This window comes from Exserohilum turcica, assembly GCF_000359705.1.
Source record: "Exserohilum turcica Et28A unplaced genomic scaffold SETTUscaffold_8, whole genome shotgun sequence".
NCBI lineage: Eukaryota > Fungi > Ascomycota > Dothideomycetes > Pleosporales > Pleosporaceae > Exserohilum > Exserohilum turcicum.
The window spans coordinates 1,345,159-1,365,632 of NW_007360299.1; the positions used below are offsets into that span (position 1 = coordinate 1,345,159).

Sequence of the window (20,474 nt, forward strand, 5' to 3'; positions counted from 1 at the left end):
ATGGACAGGTGTGACGGCGTGCGTGTGCGTGTGCGTGTGCGTGGGCCGCCGCCAGCAGACTCCCGCCGGCGTGCAACCAAGCACAGTATGCTGCTGTGCCCAAAGAGTCGAGCGCGGCGGGCGTGGAGACGCGGCGGGCGTGCGGGAGCGGGCGCTGCTCTGGTTATGGGGCATGGCGGCCATGGCCTGGCGGCGTATGCGTGTGCGTGTGCGTGTGCGTGTGCAGGCACAGGCGACGCTCGCTCACGGCCTGTCGGTGTTGTGCGTTCTAGACATGAGGAAGCCGCGACAGGGCCGCGTCAACCCGCCCGCATGCGGTAAGCGCGAGTCGTCGTCGTCTTGCCCCGTCCCTCAATCAATTACCCTCGTCCGCACCTAACGTCCAACGCAGCGACACCACGACTTATCGACGACGACACTGCGTCCCTCCCGCGCTGCCCAGCCGCCTGCACTCCTCCCCCCCCCCAGCGAGCATCCCCAGCCTGCTCGTCGACTCCACCAGCAGCAGCAGCAGTAGCAGCAGCTCCCGCGGCGCCAGTGTTTCCCAGAATATCTGCCTGTGGCTATCCTCGTTGCTGCGCCGCCGCATCATCGGGCTGTGCACCCACTGCCAACTTGCACCACCCGCCCGCCTCGCCATACACCAACACCCACCGCCGCCGTCGCCGCCGCCTGCAGCCTCCACATCCTCCCTCCATCACCTCGACACGTCCGGCCATTGCGACTGCTGCTCGCAACCCCGTCCACGATGGATCACAACACCCGCGCGCCTCGCGCTGCCCAGCACCCCATGGACACGGACAGGCTGGCCGCTGAATTGACCGAGCAGTTCCGCCACGTCCTCAGCACCAAGCGCATGAACGACCTCTCATCACGATCATCGCATTCCCGCGCATCGTCACCAGCCCCCCGCGACTTTGGCTCCCCCCAGCCGCCGCCCTCGCAAGCCGCCCCGCCCGCCTACTCGTCCATCAGGAACATCCCCCTCGTCCCCGAGCCGCCACGCGATGCCCGCTCGCTCCGCTTCAAGAACATGCTGCACTCGCTGTCCAACATGCCCGTGCGATGGGAAAACCCCGGCCTCCTCGACGAGGCGCTCCGCGTCATCCCCCTCGAGCAAATCTACAACGAAGCCGAAGAAGAGAGCCAGATCCTGCAGGCCGAGGCCGAGAGCATGGGCGCCGGCAAGAAGGCCGCCTGGGGCTACCAGGACTGCGTCGTCCGCGCCCTGCTGCGCTGGTTCAAGCGCTCCTTCTTCTCATGGGTCAACAACCCGCCCTGCTCGCGATGCTACTCCCCCACGGTTGCCTACGGCATCACTCCGCCACTGCCCGACGAGCAGGCCCGCGGCGCCAGCCAGGTCGAGGCCTACCGCTGCTCCAACGAAGCCTGCAAGAACTTTGAGCGTTTCCCCCGATACAACGATGCCTTTGTACTGCTCCAAACACGGCGAGGCCGATGTGGCGAATGGGCCAACTGCTTCAGCATGCTTTGCCGCGCCGTTGGATCACGGGTACGATGGGTCTGGAATGCTGAAGACCACGTTTGGACCGAGGTCTACTCGGTGCACCGCAAGCGATGGGTCCACGTAGATGCCTGCGAAGAGGCATGGGACAAGCCCCGGCTGTACACTGATGGTAAGCCACGACAGCACCACGCGCACCTGCGCACACAAGACTAACCCGACTCTGCAGGCTGGGGCAAGAAGCTCTCGTACTGCATTGCCTTCTCTGCAGATGGTGCCATGGACGTGACTCGACGATATGTCCGCGACGCCAAGCATGCTGCCGAACGCAACCGCGCACCAGAGGCAGTCCTCCTCCACATCATGGACGAGATCCGAGCAACACGGCGGAGCAACATGTCCAAACAAGACAAGTTCCGCCTGCAGGGTGAGGACATCCGCGAGGCCAAGGAGCTCCGCGCAGGCATCATCTCATCAATTGCACACGCCGTGTGCAAACTACGACCCGAAGACATCATCAACGGCCGGGTCACGCGCCGATTAGACGCCGATGCGCAAAAGGCATTGGAAGGGCGCATGAGCGGAAACTCGCAATGGATACGGTCACGTGGCGAGAACGGCCAGCAACCAAACCAGCAAGACCCTCGCAACCAACAAGACCCGCGGAACCAGCACCCACGCTGAAAGTGCTGGCAACGGGCACCCAGCATGCACGACGATGCACGCACTCGCTCGCTCGCTCGCTCACTTACTCACTCACTCACTTGACACGGGTACCTTTTCTTTCCATCGCACCCCCCTCTACACGACTTAGCCGAGCCATGGCACTGTGCGCTCGAGCATGCAGACTGTGCGACGGAAGCTGGGATAGCCACGACGACGCTCCGTCTCCCCCGCGACCTTGATTACGCGGAAGACAGCTCCGGCCTGTACAACATAGAATCTGCGATTCATCTTGATTTGGATTCATTTTGCGCTGGCGTTCAGGAGCACATGATACAAGCGACATAAGCGGTAACCTGTAATGTCTGCACCCACCTCGAACCGAGGCATTTCCTAGGTGTGTTTTGTTGTTTTGAATTCTCTTCTCTTCTCTCTTTGTAAGTCTCTCTACTTGGGCATACCACCACCATTGCGGCCTTGTTTCTTTTTGTTGTTTGTTGCATTCTTCACTTCTACTTGTTTGTGTGCACGCAGGGGGTTACTTGAAGCGGCACTGTTTATACCATTTGGACGTTTGTTGTTGACGATTTGGGAAAGGGGATTTTTCTCTCTTATGTTTATTTTGCATGTTACGAGCATTTTACAGTCTAGGCACGACGTACGGGCTTCATGTTTGCAGGCATTGCGCAATGCTGACAGGGAATTTTTTTTTTGGAGGGGATGGGGTGTGTTGTACACGGAAGGTGTGGGGATCCGCAGCAGGACGCTGAGGTGTAGGAGGGGTTGACGCGCGTCCGTAGCCGCCTCGTCTGCAGGGCATGGTGGACGATTAGGGCAGGGCATAGGAGATAGAAAAATGCGAAGCCAGAGATTGGCCGTGTACACATACAGGGATAAGAGTGCAAAGTATGTGTGATGATTATCTTGTGGCGTTATGTAATGTTTTTTTTTTGACAAGAGAGAAGTCGGACAGGGCAAATAGGGACAGGCAGATGCCGAGGGAGAAAGAGAGAGAGAGAGAGGCGCACGAGAGATTGGCGGGGGACGCGCGTAGGATGGGCACATGGTCAGAAACACTGGAAACGAGATGACGAGGGCTCCACCTGTCGTATGTTGCAACGTCTTACCCCAATCGGCAAAAAGCACAGCGGGAAAAGCAATCAAGCCACATGTTTCAGTGGGGGAAGGAGGATGATGAGCTATGTATGTTGGGTGCATGTATGGGTGCATGTATGGGGGGTAGTGGGAGTAGATAGGGAGCATGAAAGAGGGAGCGAAGGGGCGTCAAGCGAGTGGGTGGCGGGCCGTGTCATGTGCGCGCAACAGCAGCTTTGACAGGCGGCCGACGACGACGGCGGTTCGTTTCTCCAGCTTTGGCCCAAAGCAGTAAAGGGTCTGCACTTTGCACACATGAGAGGAAAAAAAAGGCAGGAGCCACGGGCTAAAAATAGCCGGGATGGGGGGGGGGGAAGGAGTCGAGGCAACAGGCGACTGATTGGGCCTAGGCTGGCGTGAGCAAGGGCTTGGCGCCCGGGTGGTCAGCACCCGAGTGTGTATACATCCGACGCAGCTTGGGTGGCGGTGACGACGAAGCCTGTGCCTGCGAGCTGTGCCTCAACACTAGCAGTATACTAGCCGTGGCAGCGGCATTGCACGCGGGGGCAGCGAGCGAGCAAGCGCAGCGGCCGGGCTGTGTTGAGTGGTTTATGACGAGAGTGCTGATGCTGCTTGGCAACGCGGTGAGGGTAGCAGCAGCAGCAGCAGCAGTAGGGCCGACCAAGCGCTGACGGGCTGAAACGGCGTTTGAGGATTCGTCACTTACTCATCACGGCTCTGCATGTGGGGACACCCCTCTGCAGCATTGAGCGTGCGAGTCTGGAAGGGGGTGCGTGTGCACAGTGTGTATCGCATTGAATCTGCTGTCCTTGGCCGTCGATGGAGCAACAAGCAGCAGGATTCATGGCGGCTTCACGTTGCTTGAAGACGGAGCGAGCCCTCAGCAATGCAAGCAAGCAAGCAAGCAATGGCAATAACCCCGCGGAGCTTTGCGCCGCCAAGACCGCGCCCCGATCCAGTCCACGTACACGTAACCTACCTACTACACACGCAACTCGTTCGGCCGTGTTCGCACGCCAGGGCCCGCGCCAACAACGTACATACGTATGTGCGCGTGTGTGTGTAAAGTAAACGTTCTCCCTCTCCCCTCTGACGCCGCCCACCAGCCCCAATGCTCGGTGAGGCTGATGCAGCAAAAAGACTAATCATGCCAGGGTCAGCCACTTAGATCCCGCTGCGCACAGGCCCTCTATGGGTGCGTCCTTGACCTGTGTCGCCGCTCAGCCCCCCTTGGGCTGGGCGCCTTTAGCTGGCGGCGCCATTTCAGCTGCCCGCTTTGGACCTTTTGCGCAGTGCTTCAAGAAAGACTATTAGTATAACGTCCAGCGCATTTCCCACCATTGCACTCTCGCTACTTTGCACACGTGTGTGGCTTTCCTTTTTCTTTCCTCCTTCGCCTGCGTTGTGCTTGGTCGCTGCACTCGCTCTTCCCCGCGCTGAGACGTTTTGCGCCTACTATACATAACAACAACCAATCGACCGTTGCTTAGCCGATTCACACGTGCACGCACAGGTGACATCAGCCTACCAGCCGTGCCCTGCCCTGTCCCCCCGCGTCCCGCACCTCGACCACCCGCAAAACACCCCAGCCGTAAACACACACGTATACCGGTAAACACCCAAGTCGGCCTTTTACCACAACCGCAACCATGGGCAAAGCCGGGCGCTTCGCGTGCATCCTCACGCCCATGCTACTCACCCTTGCATCGCTGATATGCTTTATTATCGTTATGATGGGTCAAACGCCGTGGAAGGGCAACAATGCTCCTGCCACGGACCTGGGCAAAGATTTATACTTTTTCAAGGTTCGTAGTCCATTCCGCCCGACTGCTCAAGCATGTCTTCTAACCCCTCCACAGGCGGATACAAGCAACATGACGCTCGACTCCAAGACAATCCTCGACAAACTGCCCCAAGGCATTAAGCCCAACAACGCTTTCCTCGACGCCCTCCGCGGCAAGGCCGACTCCAAGGACCTCAAGGACTTTTACCAGGTCGGTCTCTTCTCCTACTGCGAGGGCGACATCAACAACAAGACCGGCGAGGAGAAGATTACCTACTGCTCTGCCCGCAAGTTCCAGTTCCACTTTGATCCTCTCAAGGTCTGGGACATGAACGGCACCAGTCTGCAGGAGGCTCTGGGCAGCAAGTACGAGGATGGAATGAATGTGTACAAAAAGGTGGCCGGTTGGATGAACTGGGCCTTTGTCATTACCCTGATTTTGACCATTTCCGAGCTGGTCGTGGGTATCTTTGCCGTCTTCTCCAGGTGGGGCAGCTTTGTTACTACCATTGTCTCCACGGTAAGTTTTCTATTTCTGATTTGCTCCTCACTTTCTACAAGTACATTTGCTGATCCATGCAATCCAGGCCCAAGCCGTCTTCGCCATTGCCGCAGCCGCCACCGCCACAGCAACCTACGGCACACTGACGGGTGTCTTTAAGACGGCCCTGGATCCTTACAACATCCACATCTCCATGGGCTCGCGCATGCTCTCTACCCTCTGGCTCGGCGTCGCCTTTTCAATCGCCTCAGGCTTCTTCTGGCTCATCAGCACCTGCTGCTGCAGCGGAAAGAGCCCCCACAAGAAGATGGTTGTCGAGAAGACTCCCTACACATACGAGCGTGTTTCCAGCCCCGCGTTTGGCGGCCAGCAGGGACATCAAATGCAGCAGTGGCCCGGAAACTCCAAGCAGACGGGTGCTACCGCCTACGAGCCCTTTAGGTCGCACGCTTAATTATCCAAGGACCCATTGGCATAGGGCACACGAGGCCATATCCACGGGCGCTTTGTTTGGAATTCAACTCTAGCCACTTGACGACATTTAGACGTGTGTGTGTCATGCTTGCTATAACGACTTTTGTATGACCACTTGTAGGGGAGTTTTTTTTTTCTCATTTTGCTCGGCAACAGTGTTTTTTTTCTTTTCTAACGAGGTTGTTATACCCCACCTATGATATGAACCGGAAACGGCGTTTTTCTTTCTCGCTTGGCTTGTTTTTACTCGTTGTTTTTCCTGGGGAGGGGGGGAATAAGCAGGAATATCGTTGGGTATTTGGCATTGCATATCGTGGAATCATGGGAGAGAGGGAGATGTGGATATCGTTGGTTGGTCGATCGGTTGGTTGGATGGATTAGAGAAACCACGAAATAAAAAAGCATACTTTGATTCCTATTCCTCGCTGTGGACATGCCATGTTTTCGAGTACTTCAGCATCATTATGGACTTTGCCGACTTTTTGGGACGTGTTGCTAACTGCAGTCGACGTGTTTGGTTGAAAAAGAAACATGGTCTTGGGTACCAAGTACTTGCTGACTTGCTGACTTATTGACTTATTGACTTACTGCCTTATTGACTTACCGACTTACTGACTTGATGACTTGATGGCTTACTAGATGGATAGATGAACTCGTATCCTCTTTTTTTCTTATTCTTCTTCTTCTTCTTCTTCTTCCCCTTTGTTCCTTGTATGCAGCAGAGTCAAGAATGAATATACAAATACGCCATGTACTTGACTATGTCTACGCATTTTGGGATTTTATATGGAATGGAAATGAAGAAAAAAGGATAGGAGGCATAAAAGGAATAAAAGGAATAAGAGGAATAAGAGGAATGAGTACAATACATGGTGGGAAGAAGAAGGAAAAGGAAAAGGGAAAGGAAAAAAAAAAAAGAGAGAGAGAGAGAGAGAGAGAGAGATAGAGAGATAGAGAGAGAGTGTGTGTGTGTGTGTATAAGATGGAGACAAGGTCATTTTTACAAGCAATCTTCATAATAGAAACATAACTAACTAGCTAGCTAGCTAGCTATGATTTTCCCAAAGGTAGCGTAAGTAAGTAACACTTCTTTTTTCTCCTTTTTTTTTCCTTGGCCTTGGACTTTGCATCTATCCACTTGAGAGAAAAAGTAGACGTTTCTTTCTTTGTTTTTCTTTTTTTCTTTCTTTTTAAGGGAGCATACATGTGGATAGTATGTCGATAATCTAAACATGACATTTGCGATGATTCTGTTTCTTTCTCTCTGCATACAATCATCCATGTGCGTCCATGCATCCATGCATCCAGGTAGCTAGCTAGCTAAAAAAAAACACCAAGTAGCACTCACTATTTATTTTTTGGATTGTTCTCCTCCGTTGTTGTTGTTCTTCTTCTTCATCGTCTTCATCTGGTCATATGTGCTTTTCAAACCCCCCCCCCTTTCTCCCCTCATCCAGCCAGCCAGACATACATACATACATACATACATACATACATACATACGTACATACATACACACATACATCCATCAATACTACTTTATCCACAGCTCCCTACCCAACTACTCCCTACTGCTCATGCGTGCCGACAAACCTCGGCGGAAGATCCAAATCCCAGCTGGGCCGCTCAACAAGCACCACTTCGGGGGCGTGGAAGCCGTCGTGCGCACTGATGGGGACGATGCCGAGAATGGGGCGGTACTTGAATGTGTGCCACCATGGCTCGCTGCGTTTACTGGTAGTAGTAGTAGTACCATTACTGGTATTACTGCCGTTGACGGCGTCTTCGGCATCGCCTCGGCCGTCTTGACTTTGATTTCTGCCGAGAGCAGTGAGAGAGTGGGTATTTGGATTTGGCTCATCGGCATCAGCATCATCATCTTCGTCGTCGTCGGCGTCAGGCGAGCGGCGAACAGCATTGACATCGATCCATTTCTGTCTGCCCGTCTTATCCGACTCATCGCTCTGGAAACGGCGCATTTTAGCAACAGGCGCTTCTTTACGCGGAATAGCGTCGCCGGCACCCGAGTTATGCTTGGGCGTGTCGCGCTTGCGCTTTTTGCCTGCGTGGTCGGCCTCGGAAACAGGCACCACCAGGTCCCTTGTCAGGTCGAACATGAAGAGCCATTTTTCGCTATACACCCATATCCGTTGCTGCGCCTCGGTCACATCCCAGATGCAGCCTTTGGCGGGGAGGTCGAGTTGCTTGTATTCGCGCGGGTAGCTTGAAGGCGGGTTTCTTCGGGACCATTCGGAGAGGCGGCCGCTCAGGACGTCGAAGAGGTAGAGCTGGTGCTCGGCTGAAACGAGCAGTAATCTGTACTCTGTGGCGGGGAGCTCGTGGGATTGGGGATGCGGATTTTGCCTTGTGGCATGTACGGCTGGGTTTCCGTTGGGGTTTGGTTTGCTGGAGGCGTCCGGGTTGGGCTGGAACGAGAGCAATACGGGTGTTGAGTCCAGTCGGGGAAGTAGATGGCCTGAAGGATTTCGTTCCCAATGCTGGCCCAGATATGTAATCTGTTCGCTCGTCTCTTCCTCGTCACCAGACCCGTCGTCCTCCGCCATAGGGGTTGAATCGCCAATGTCGATCTCTGGTGCGGTTGTATCCTCGTGGCCTTTAATCACCCATGTATCCACGTATCCAGCAAGATCAACGACAGCGAATGCGTTGCCGTCGCTTGAGAAATCGCCATGTGCAATTGATCGTTCGTAGATTCCTGACGGGCCACTCAGGGGGGTGCTTGTGATTGTGTCGCGATCAAGGCGGCGGAGAGGCTGAACTTTCTCCAGAGCCCGGGGCAAGTCTGCAGGATCATCTGTCCGCACTATCCTGACCAGCTGAATTTCGTCTGTAGCCAGAATAGCAGCGAGCCATTTACCAGTCGCAGCCATCTTCAGAGCCTTTGCACCTGCAATTGAAGGCATGTCAAGCTTCCGCACGCGCAGCCCAGGCCCAGCTCCAGCTTGTGGGTGCAGGAGCTGGAACAACTTAACCGTGCTGGCTGTTGCAACGGCCAGCAGTCCACCGTCTCGGGAGATGGAGACTGAAATGATATTTTCCTCCCCCTGGAGAGCAAGACGCGCAACCACCTTGGGCTTTTCTGTTCCATCATCCTGTGGCTTTACCCGCCATATACGGACTTCTGTGCTCCACCAACTGACCAGCAACCTAGCGCCCGAGGCACTCGTCATGGGAGGAGTGGGAGGCAAGGCTGGAAGGCCACGACTAAGCTCCTTTCCAAACTGACGGATGGGTACAACAATGGGCTGTGTGTCGATACCTGTACATGTACTGTTAGTTGCAGAGTATTAGACTTGATAGAGTGTTGTACCTCCGGTGACGACAACGCTGAGCTTGCTGCCTTCGTACGTTGTCATAGCCTTGACGTCGTGTTCATGATGCCTTTGGTGAGACACCTTTCGCCATTTTCCACTCTGTCCCTGCGCTTGACCCTTCTTGCTTGTGTAGAAGCAGGTGCGTCGATCCATGCCTGCACTGAAAATGCTGGATCCATCGCGGGTTACGGCAAGGTCGAGCACATCGGCTTCGTGTCCAGATATCCTCTGTGTCTGACTGTAGTTCTTGCCATTGTAGATTCGAATGTCGCCAGTAGAGTCTCCCGACACAAAGTCGCCATTTGGAAGGCATTTGACCTTCCACACCAAAATCTCCTTTGGGCCACCGTGAGGCCCGCTTCCCAATGAGATATTCCTAATGACGTTGCCGTTCCTGGTATCGAACACTCTGATCATGCTATCTGCGAATCCAGCTAGTACGGTGTGGTGATCCTTGTAGGAGATGCTCAAGGCGCGCGCCTTCTTGTTCGTAGCACGGGAAACGAAGCGCTCAAAGGTCAGGTCGTCGTTGTCGGTAGAAAGCAGAACAATTGTACCGTCGGCGCAACCAGCGACAAGCTTCTGCCGCGCATCGCCTTCGTCTTTTGAAGCTCCCTTTGCCGCATTCTTCAGTCTGGGCTGGGCAGCAAAGCACCAAACTTCGCTGTGGTTTCCGTTGGAATGGCGGGCGGGCAGACCAGTAGTTAGGTCCCATTCTGTGACGGTACTCGAGTATCCGATGCTGAAGAGTCGCAAACGGCCCGGGACTAGCTTGCCTTGGGCGTCGCGCTCATCCGGCTCTTGCGTCCAAGCCAGCCCTTCGACGCTCCGGTCCTTGCCTCCATAGAAGACCTTCTCTTGAAGCCAAGAGCCCTTTGCGGGGTTCCATATTTCAATGTTTCCGTTGGCGCGCCCGATGGCAAGTCGCAGCGACCCTGGATCCTGCTGTCCGTGTTCGGCTTCGGGATGCGAAAAGGCGAGCGCGTTGATCGCAGATGGCGGGTAGGGCACGAAACGAGATCGGTGGATATCCATGGTCAATGGTGGGAGGCGTAGTGCGCCTAGAGACGTTTCCAAGCTGCGCGCAGGTCTGTAAACCGAGCGCTAGCACCAAGACAGTAGACTCATGGCAACGAAGAAGCTCCTTCGCGAAGTTCTCTCGAACTCTTGGCAGCACGACTTTGACTTTTCGGTGGGTCCATCTCGGAGATCGGCTAACTTTTCTCCGAGATCTTGACCACCTCCGCACCACCTCCGCAGCCAGCCTTGTGTGCAGCCAGCCCAAACAGCTCGAGCGAGGTCAGGAAACTTCAAAGGCGATGGTTCTAACTTTAGAAATGTCTTTTTTCCACTGAATAGAGTGTTGAATACCTGGGTATTGTACCCAGACGCCGTGCACTGCGCCCTCACGCCCACGCCCACGCCCCCAAGCAATCCATTCGAAGAGTACGACGGTTGCCCTGGCCCTACGAGCATTACAATACACTTGGATGATGTGGAGAGTTATGCGTGTATATCAAAGGGCTTTGGTATGCCGTACGTATGCATCTGGTACGGGACAAGCCGCTTCGACTAGGACTAGATGCTAGGCAACTGCAAGCTCGGCACTACTCTGGTGCACGTTTCCTCGCGATACGACGAGGCTAGATCTTTCACAAAGGAAGAATTCATATCTAAGGGGGGGGAAACACATGGTTGGGGGCAAACAACCAGGCCTCTGGGAGGTGGAAGGATGATGCTAAACATGGGCTAGGCAGTCGCAGCGCTGTACATGGACGGATCATGTGCGACTACGGCAGTTTCCCAGTGTAGGTGTAGAGCCATAAACTGGCAGTATTACAGAGCAGCGGTGGCGATAATGAAGCTTCAAGTCCAGTGGTCATGTGTAAGACCGGCCTCGGCCTCGGCCTATTTTGGGAATGATTGCGCCTTGTTGCGACTAGGCATGGAATGTAGCTTGAAAAGAACCGGCGTTTCCAGAAACGCCTGATTGTGACCTGTAAGATGCCACAAAGTCGACATATTCTCCTGACAATGTTGCACGAGTCACGATTAGCTTCGCTGGTTCCACAGCCGGGCCAAACTCAATCCATGCGCACCCACGTCATGACAAAAACGTTCCTGGAGTAGCTTTGGTGCCTGAGCACGAACCGCAAAACCGTAGTGGCCAGTGCAGGCGGGACAGTTGGGATCACAGCGACATGTATGGATGGATGGATGGCAACGCGAGGGAACCAAGATGTGTATGTACACATGCAGATGAAGATCGTGGTGCGACGGCAATTGCGCAAGCCAGATGAGATTCGGAGCGGCAGGGGCTGGGCTGGGCGGGGAAGCATTCTGCGCATGATCAGGAACGGATGTGCTTCGGGTTGATCACTTCCAGGCTGGTGGCAGGCCCGCCATGCCCAACATGTTTCAAAAATGGGCGGTAGTGGTGGTGTGGGAAGTCTAATTGTGCGTGTAGCCGGCACGCGCGCGACGCGAACGCCAGAGGGTTTTTTTTGTTGCAGCGTGCAAAGACAGGCGGTCGGAAGCATGGCTGCGTTGATCTCGCGATGAAGCAAAGTAGAGTAGGGCGAACCTTGGAAAGGTACAGCCAGCAGCACGCTTGGGCCGTCAGGCGGGGTATGTAGTGGTAAGCGTTATTGCAGCCGGCCTCATTATCCGTGGAACACGAAGCGGACAAGCCGTGGGAAAGGGTGATTGCGACAGATTGACGTTTCTGCGGAAGAGCGGATGCTGAATATCGAAACATGCAGCAGTCGTGGCGGGACACTGGATGTAAAAGTTTGCCTGGTCGTGGTAGCGCAGTAGACAGGCGTCGTTGCTGGGGAGAATGGACGGAAAACGGGAGTCGCTATGACACTGCATCCACCAAAGGCAAAGAAAAAAATAAAGCCAGGTCCGCTTCTTGACGAAAAGCTGCAACGAATTTGCCGTGTTGGTGAGGTGGATGCGAACATGGGCCCACTCTTGGGGCAAGATGCTAGAAGCCGTGAGATTGTCCGCCCGAGGCAGCGTGCAACATGTGCACCGAGAAACATGGAAAGACGATAGTCTGCATCCTTCGAGTCGCGTATGCACCGCCCGCGCACTTTACGACGCGTCCTGTTCGCGACAAGTGACATAATGTTTGCATCCTAGACGTGCTGAGGTGCAGCAGTGGCTGGCGGAGAATGCGAGTGTGCATGTCGGCTAGCGACTAGCTGCAGCGACAGGAGTGGGAGGGGGGGGGCTTTTTTTTTCTTTCTTTCTTTGCGTGAATGCGGAGTAGGTGTGTATGTAGTAGTGTATGTAGTAGTGTATGTAGTCGCGTGCAAAGGGTGTGTGCTTTTTCCCCATGCCAATGCCGATGATATGATGATGATGAAGGCGAACAAGGACGCTAACATTGTAAGACGATGGGCCCAGCCGCAATTCAATATCCGAAACCCAACCACAGCACAACTGGCCAGGGATTTGCGAAACGCCGCGTGTTACTGGCGTGCAGCGTTGGCCTGGGGATCTGACAGACGGGCTGGCCTACATGACGCCTACACCTGTGACAATGGGCAGGAGCTGCGCGTATATGTGTGTGAGTGCGTGTGAGTGTGAGGGCGTGTGTGTACTAGATGCAAAACAAATGGGCAGCGTGAGCATGTTATGTGCAGGGTGTTCACGTCAGATGTCGAGTGCGGCCGAAGATGGCTGCAGGCCCTCGACACCATTTGACAGTTGGTGATGCAGCTGGTGGGGCCTAATGTGAGGAGCCGTAGCCCGTCGCGGTATGCCCGCTTAGTCAAGCGACCATTCCGTGCATGCCTTTACCTTCCGCATTTAGGCCCTCACCCTCGTGCTGGTCCTTGGTTGCTGGGACGCGACGAGCGCTATGGCTGCAGGCCAGGCGACTGCATGCGGTACGAGAGGCCGCTGCAGCCGTCCAAAGCGGCATTTCAAAGGCGCAAGATGGGTCGCGGCGTGCTCGACAACCCTTGCACTCGGCCGCTCGCAGTAGTGGTAGCAGCAGAATTGGCAATTTGACAAACTATGCTGGGCTCAGACACGCGTTGCTAGTAATGTAATTGGAGCCAAACGCGTGGACCCCCCCCGGGCGTGCAGGCGTGCAGGCGCTAAGAGCCTACCATGTGAGGGCTTGCTCACGACGGCGAAACACCAAAGACTAATCCAAAGCATCGCCAAACGATGGTTTCAACGGCCGTGGCGTGAGGCGGCATGCAGCCGGCAGCACATGGTGATGCACCGGGGCGTGGCCAATTTGCGTGTAACGAGCGAGCGCAGTCGTCATCGAGTCATCCATGGGATGCGAGGGGACCCAGGGGCGGGTGCATGAGCAGCATGGCGTGGAGTAATTTTGATCGCTGACTGCTAAGACGGACGCCAATAGTGAGCTCGCTCGCTCGCTCGCTCGGGCAGAGGGCAGGCTCGTGAGGTGGGCTAGGCGGCGGCCGCGGTGCGACGCGTGACAAGGATGCAACGTGCCGGCAGGGCTGCTTTTGCACGTCTTAGTCCGGCCGAATAAAAGGAGGGCGGTGGGCTTGGTGTACTGGACACCAGGACCATGGGCAAATTATGACGATATGGGATCAAAGGCCCGCGTGCTTGGCGGAGGCCTAACCTCAGCTGCGTGCATAGCGTGTCAGGGGAACCACGACTCTACGAGGCGCACCGGCCAGGGAGCCCTATGCGCGTCTTGGCCGCGACCAAAGCAACAAGTTTCCTGTGCGCAGGCGGGGGGACACATTGGACCGCCATGGCAGCCCATGCTGCAACCTTGTGTAGCTGCATGAGTGGCCTCACCGGAGTGGGCGCAGCGCGCTGATTCGAGCGGCGAGAACGCGCTCAGCGTGCAGCAGAGCAGTAGCAGCCACTGCTCAGCTCTGGCCGCGCGCAGCCAGCTCCCAGGCCGAGGGCGAGAGAAAGAGAGCGCGCGCGCGCGTTGGGGAACAAGCAAGGTGGTTGCAGCTGCGCACGGCGGGGGTGGTGGTGGCGATGATGATGATGGTGGTGATGATGATGGCAGTGGTGGTGTGTAGTCGGAGTAGTACAAGCAGGCGGGCGGGGTGGTCGGGTCGACGTGGTAGCAGTCGTAGCAGTAGCAGTAGCAGTAGCAGCAGTAATAGTCGTCGTGTATTCGCCGTGACATGAGCGGAAGACACGGGTCTAGGACGCGTGCAATGCGGCGTGTGTGTTCCTGGACGAAGCTTGCCGGCGCGCAGAAAACGCCATGGTTGGATCCACAATGGGGGGGAGGGGGGCACGACGACGGCGGCGGAACACGCATCGGTTGGCTGCGCGCTGTGGGCGTATCAAGTTCCCTGTTCCCATGCGGTACAGGCTGCCGTCGCCCGCTTCCGGCTAGCGCCAACCTCCTAGCCCCAGCGAGCCCAGTCGTTTTCTCCAAGCTACGTCCGGCTGCATCGTCGTGCCTCTCTCCTCTCTCCCTCCCTCTCCCTCCCTCCCTCCCATACCCTCTCTTTCATTACGGTCGAGCACGGAGAATCCTTGGATCTGATGTGGTGCTGAGGCTCTCGGCTCCTGTCTTTCCATAAAACTCCCCGTCTCCTGCTCTCGGTCGCACATACCCGGCCGCCGTCTCTCCTCGAATCGGTTCGTGAAGAGTATCAGACTCCCTGTACTTGACACCCCCGTTCTCAGTCCTCTCCGACAGCCCCCCCTCTCTCCCCCTCTCCCTCCCTCCCTCGTCTCTCGCTGGACGTAGAGATACTCGCCGTACTCTAGTCCTTCGCTCCGCATACAGCCGCCAACTCTCCCTCCTGTGCCATCAGCCTCGCGCTACACATCTGGCCTCTCAATCTCGGTAGGTCATCCCTCTTCTTTCCTCCACCTCCGGCTCTCCCGGCCGCCTGCCTGCCTGCTCACTCTATGGACCGCCGCCCGGACCGCCGCCTGTCAGCCACTAAGGAACCACGGCTATTTCCACCCACCCACTCACCCGACCGAAATCCCTGGATGAGTACCGGAAAAATATTGGGCTGAAGGGCAGTATAGAACGGGCTGGAGGCGTCGTGGTGGTAGCGCTCATGATGGTGGTGATGGTTGTGGTTGCGGCGGCGGCGGCGGCGGCGGTGTAAGTGAAGCCTGTCAGAAACGGACGTGCCAGGCAAAGGGGGTCTTCGACTGTATACCAGACGCTCGGGTTGCCCACACCCTCTGAATCCATGACCAAAAAAAACCCACCTCGGCAATACCACCGCACTCACACCACTGCAATCCGAGCTGCGTGTCACTTCCACCACGTCTTTCATGTCTCCGCGCCCGACATCAGTGCATCGCCCGTAAGCCGGAATCGGACTCGTGCGTAACCATTGCGGCACGTCACGGGGCAGCCATGAGATGGGGAGTTTGCTTGTCGCCATTCACCGCTCGTCACTCGGCTAAACAGTCTTGCCGTGGACCTTCTCCTGTACCTGACCCAGTCGGTCAACCACGGCGCTTTCCCACACGACACCGCCTCACCCAAACCGCCTCGATCGCTGCCATTGTCGCCACGAACCCGATCCCTCCGCCAGGACTTTCTACCATCTAAACTTGATTCATTTGCTGTGCGCAGTCACTGACCTTCTTTCACTTCAGACTGTCTGCTACCAGCTGCACCAGTACCCACCAGCGCCGAAAAGGACGTGCAATGTAGGTCTTCACAATCGCCGCGTGGCTATGCATGGCACTTACCCTCGCCCTAGATCCAGCCTTCAGCTCTGGAATCTTGCATTCCATCTTCTGGCGATTTACACAACTCGGCGGACTCGTTAGCTCGTGCTCTGCCCCATTTCGAGACCCCGTTCAAATCACACCCTGTATTCTGGATGCAATTAGCAAGGAACTCGCCTTCTTCGACTTCTCCCGCTGTCTTTTTTCGTGTTTTTGTACACATCCCGTTCGCTCACTAACATAATAGTACTAATTCTGCAAGGGTATGCCGCGTCCACGCCCGTCTTGGCACAGGTCCACTGCTAACATGATGATATCAGGCTCTGTCCATCACAAGTAGCCTCCGACTGCACGCCGGGTCGGACCACAGACCTGACATTACAAACCAACTAATATCTGTCTCTACTTCTGTTGCCTTTCAGGCTGCCACTCACTAGACCAGCTTAACATTTGAAGCTATCCACTCACTCACCCACTTAACCCGAACGCGTATTCGATCGGATTACTACGTCTATCCCGGAGACCTGACGACTACTGTCTCGACACATATCCAGAACATTTCACAATGGCGTACCAGCAGCAGCAACAGCAACAGCAATCGCGCTACGGCCAGTGCGACTCTTACTTCGTCGAATCTCAAGACGACGGCATCTATGCCATCCGAGCCGAGGCTAGAGAACGGCACCGAGCCATCTCCAAGATGCAACAACGCGCCATTGCTGAGGAGCTTTCCAGAATGACAGCTGAAGAATACCAAGAGGATGTCATGCAACACATGCTGCACATGGAATCGCAAACACTACCCGATGTTAACTCGATTGACATTCAGACCGAGATCCAGTGGTTCATGCGCCCATACCTCCTTGATTTTCTGGTAGAAGCTCACGCTGCATTCCAGCTCCTCCCTGAAACCTTGTTCCTCGCCGTCAACCTTCTAGATCGCTACTGCTCGCGCCGTGTTGTCTACAAGCGCCACTACCAGCTCGTTGGATGTGCTGCTCTGCTCATTGCTGCTAAGTACGGCGACAAGAAGGATCGTGTGCCCACTGTCCGGGAGCTCAAGTCCATGTGCTGCTCTTTGTACGACGACGAGATGTTCACCCAGATGGAGTGGCATGTTCTGCAAACGCTCAACTGGATCATCGGTCACCCCACAGTTGATGCGTTCCTTCAGCTTGCGCTATCCGAGGCTCCTTACGATGCCGAGGTTGAGCACATGACGCTCTACATCGCCGAGATTGCACTTTTCCACAAGGAGTTTGTCTCTACACGGCCATCGGTCCTCGCTCGATCTGCTCTTGCCCTCGCGAGATGCATTCTTTCCCGTCCTCAAGCAAGAAGCACAGAGTGGTCTGGCGCCTACGACGCACAGAATGTGATTGGCCTATCCAACCACTTGTACCAGCCCTCTCCTGTGCTCTCTCGCAAGTATGCTTCGATGCACCTATCGACTGTATCCGCCACCGTGGACGAGTTCCTGCAGCGCCAGGCGCAGATTGCCCGCCGACAAGCAGCCCCGCCAACCCCGCCGCCCACCGTAGTCATTGACGAGCCCAAGACTTCTCCCGAGACGATTGGTCCTCAGACACCCAACAAGAACCCGTACGCCTCGGTCATGCAAAACGGATACCCGACCCCGCCCATCACTCCTGAAGGCGAGCAGTTCACATATGGCCACGTCGTCAAGTCGCAGCCTGCGTCCATGTATCCCTCGACGCCCACGTCGGAGCACCCGGTAGCACAACAGCAGGGCCAATACTACCACAGCCAATACCTCCACCCCCAGCACATGTAAGCAATCACTCGCGCTAGGCAGTGGCTGTATATTTTGACTGTCAGAAAGAACCCGAACCTTGGCGGACCATTGTGGCACTGTCCAAGAGTGTTCCGTTGTACCAAAAATATCTCGTGTATGTGCGTCATAGCATGGTAATCCTTTTTAGCATCTCCAAGCGTCTGTTTGCTCGTCTTCTGCGATATCAAAGAACACCACCTCTCTGTTTTGAGCATTTCTTTTGTTAAGTCCGACCCAAAAAAAATTGCACCTTCGTCTGCTGCCTTGGCTACTGGCTCATGGTCAGTAGTCTGGTGTGCGGGGCCTGGGTGAGGTCGGAAACACCCTTCTTTCTGGACATAGCATTCATCTAATATGGGTTTTTTTCTCGATCTCCACCCACGGCTTGAGGGGAGGAAACTGGCCAGAGGGTGAAATTGGAATACAAGCAAAGCACAAGCAGGCTCACTCGCAACTGTTGTTTGCTTACGCGAGCAGAGATACCCTTCTTCTTTCTCTTTTCGATATTTTTGTCGAACCCCCCTTTTTCTTGTTCTATGGGCGTTCAATCTTGTCTTTGCCTTTTTTTTTCTTCTCGGAGGAATAGTGGAGAGAGTGACATGCTACAGGGCATGGGGTGATGTCCAGATTGTACTTGACAGCGGGGCTGAAAGCGCTACGAACGGCATCAATTAACTATAGAAACGGTCGCCCACAGAAAATCCATCTTCCTTGTACGCGTCCTGTACAGCGGGTCCATGTATGTTTCAGTGTTTCAGGCTGCCGTATCCCCTATCCATCCAAGTTGGGCGAGTGGATGGATTTGCATTATGCGACACAAGCTACCTCCCCTCGTTGCAGGTTTCAAAATCAGCAATGCGGCTTTGAGTCTTTTAAGATGAGCTTGCCCTTTGCATCGAGCACCAAAGCACTATTCTCATCTCGATTGATTGCACATACTGCCGAGTATGCCTCTAGTGAGTTTGTAGACGGCGGCTACATGGCCCTATGACTGCGGCGATGCGCTAACCGCCCTAGATTCCTCTTACTACTACCAACGCGCCTCCAGGAGGTTATAGAATCCTCTCGCCGTATACGGACGACGACACTACGTTTGCGAACAAGACGCTGTGCCCTCGATATGCCGAATGCGATCCCACGTCTGCACCGCCATCGCCTGCATCGGTTGAGTCGCTGGACATGTTGGATAGTACTCCTTGGCGACGCGATTACATCTCACTCAGCAGCCACAGAAGGGCAAGCGGCAATACGCTACGAGCAAGATGGAAGGGGAATAAACTTTACGCCACGATGATGATGGTTTGTCTCTTGCTGATCCTCGCCGCTGCTGGCTCTGCACTAGCCATGTACCTCTCAGGCAGAGTTGAGAAAAGCAAGTGAAGAACAATAATAACAACAGGGCGGGACAAGGACACAGGCTCGCACTCTCTCTCCACAGTTCTGACACACATGGACGACACGACCAGGCTGGGCGGCCCACCTCGCCAAGTTGTACTGCCTCATGAGCGCAGTGACATCCAGGCTTGCGTGTGCTTTGCGGCTAGATTTGCATACTATGGACCACGCCCACGGAATATGTGTGGTGTGTGTGTGTGTACAAGGGCCACCACACAGCCCCCTCCCCCTTCCACCCCACCCAGCACCCCCCCTCTCTCTCTCCCTCTCTCTCTTTCTCACCCAGCGGATGCTATGGGAGACGTGGCGTGGCGTTGTCAGTCCAAAAAGCGCCCGAGACGGCAGGGTTTGCAAGGAAGGACCCTCGAGCCGGCCGGCCGGCCAGCCAGCCAGCCACGACTCTCTGTCTATCTGCCGTTCCGCGGGCAATGATAACATAATACAGTCTTAGTAGAGAATGGAGAGGGGTGGTTGCAGGGAAAACAAGAATGCGCAGGCCAGATTTTGGGCGAGGGGGGGGGGAGACGATGAAACTGGTAGTAGCAAACTCGGGTACTAACCCAAAGACCCCATGTTTCGTTTTTATTTATTTTATTTTATTTTGCCTTTGTGGGTGTGTGTCTTTGCTCTAGAATAGCACACACACACACACACACTTACAAGTCATGACCCTAACCCAACACGCTCACACATACATACCATGCTTCCTACAGGATTAATATTATCCGTGTCTAGTAATATGTTGGGAACGAGAGACAGAAAAGGAGGGGAAAGGGGGGGTGGGGTGGGCATGTTTGGACATACTTATGTGCCGTGGTATGCCTGGCGTATCATGCGTTGGGCCTCGCAAACACAACAGCTGGGATAATCCTCCTCATCCCCTTCCCTTCCCTTCCCTCCCCCCCCTTCTTTGCGCTGCTTTGAGTCTTTGACGGGCTTTGCTTTTTGCGGCGTGTCAGCAATCAAGGTGGGAAATACAGCCTTTCTTGCATGCGCGGTGCCTATTAACTGGGTATGGGGCGGAGGTGCGCACAGCACGCCCACGCACAGATGCTTTGCGTCCAGGGATCCCATGAAGCCTGCTGAGACAAGGAGGATCACGCCTTGGTCGCTGCGCGCGCACACACTCACTCACCCACTCACTCACGCACACGCGCACACTCACGTCGGCGCATGAGATGCAAAATGGTACTTAGCACCCGGTTGTTGTTATTTTGAGGTCGGCCTCCCTGTGCGTTGCCGTCACGTGCGTTCAACGGGCTGACTTATCGCCA

General features: G+C 55.4%; 5 protein-coding genes across 5 annotated transcripts; 4 read left to right on the forward strand and 1 right to left on the reverse strand.

Moving 5' to 3' along the window:
- Nucleotides 1–748: 748 nt before the first annotated feature.
- SETTUDRAFT_99000 (uncharacterized protein) lies at nucleotides 749–2,149 on the forward strand (the record flags this gene model as incomplete). The annotated part of the gene is made up of 2 exons (XM_008032819.1): nucleotides 749–1,637; nucleotides 1,695–2,149. The coding sequence occupies 2 exons, from the start codon at nucleotides 749–751 to the stop codon at nucleotides 2,147–2,149; spliced, it is 1,344 nt and encodes a 447-aa protein (XP_008031010.1).
- Nucleotides 2,150–4,577: 2,428 nt separating this feature from the next.
- On the forward strand, nucleotides 4,578–5,983 carry SETTUDRAFT_143237 (uncharacterized protein; the record flags this gene model as incomplete). The annotated part of the gene is made up of 3 exons (XM_008032820.1): nucleotides 4,578–5,049; nucleotides 5,104–5,547; nucleotides 5,615–5,983. Exons 1-3 carry the CDS (start codon nucleotides 4,894–4,896, stop codon nucleotides 5,981–5,983), a joined length of 969 nt encoding a protein of 322 aa, XP_008031011.1. The 5' UTR covers nucleotides 4,578–4,893.
- A 1,449-nt stretch (nucleotides 5,984–7,432) lies between these two features.
- Nucleotides 7,433–10,416, reverse strand: SETTUDRAFT_123473 (uncharacterized protein). Its single transcript, XM_008032821.1, has 2 exons — nucleotides 9,335–10,416; nucleotides 7,433–9,283 (listed from the first exon to the last, which is right to left on the reverse strand). Exons 1-2 carry the CDS (start codon nucleotides 10,371–10,373, stop codon nucleotides 7,572–7,574), a joined length of 2,751 nt encoding a protein of 916 aa, XP_008031012.1. The 5' UTR covers nucleotides 10,374–10,416; the 3' UTR covers nucleotides 7,433–7,571.
- Nucleotides 10,417–16,575: 6,159 nt separating this feature from the next.
- On the forward strand, nucleotides 16,576–17,805 carry SETTUDRAFT_99487 (uncharacterized protein; the record flags this gene model as incomplete). The annotated part of the gene is made up of 1 exon (XM_008032822.1): nucleotides 16,576–17,805. The coding sequence occupies one exon, from the start codon at nucleotides 16,576–16,578 to the stop codon at nucleotides 17,803–17,805; it is 1,230 nt and encodes a 409-aa protein (XP_008031013.1).
- Nucleotides 17,806–18,752: 947 nt separating this feature from the next.
- SETTUDRAFT_181765 (uncharacterized protein) lies at nucleotides 18,753–19,473 on the forward strand (the record flags this gene model as incomplete). Its single annotated transcript, XM_008032823.1, has 2 exons — nucleotides 18,753–18,761; nucleotides 18,823–19,473. The coding sequence occupies 2 exons, from the start codon at nucleotides 18,753–18,755 to the stop codon at nucleotides 19,183–19,185; spliced, it is 372 nt and encodes a 123-aa protein (XP_008031014.1). The 3' UTR covers nucleotides 19,186–19,473.
- Between the last annotated feature and the right edge of the window lie 1,001 nt (nucleotides 19,474–20,474).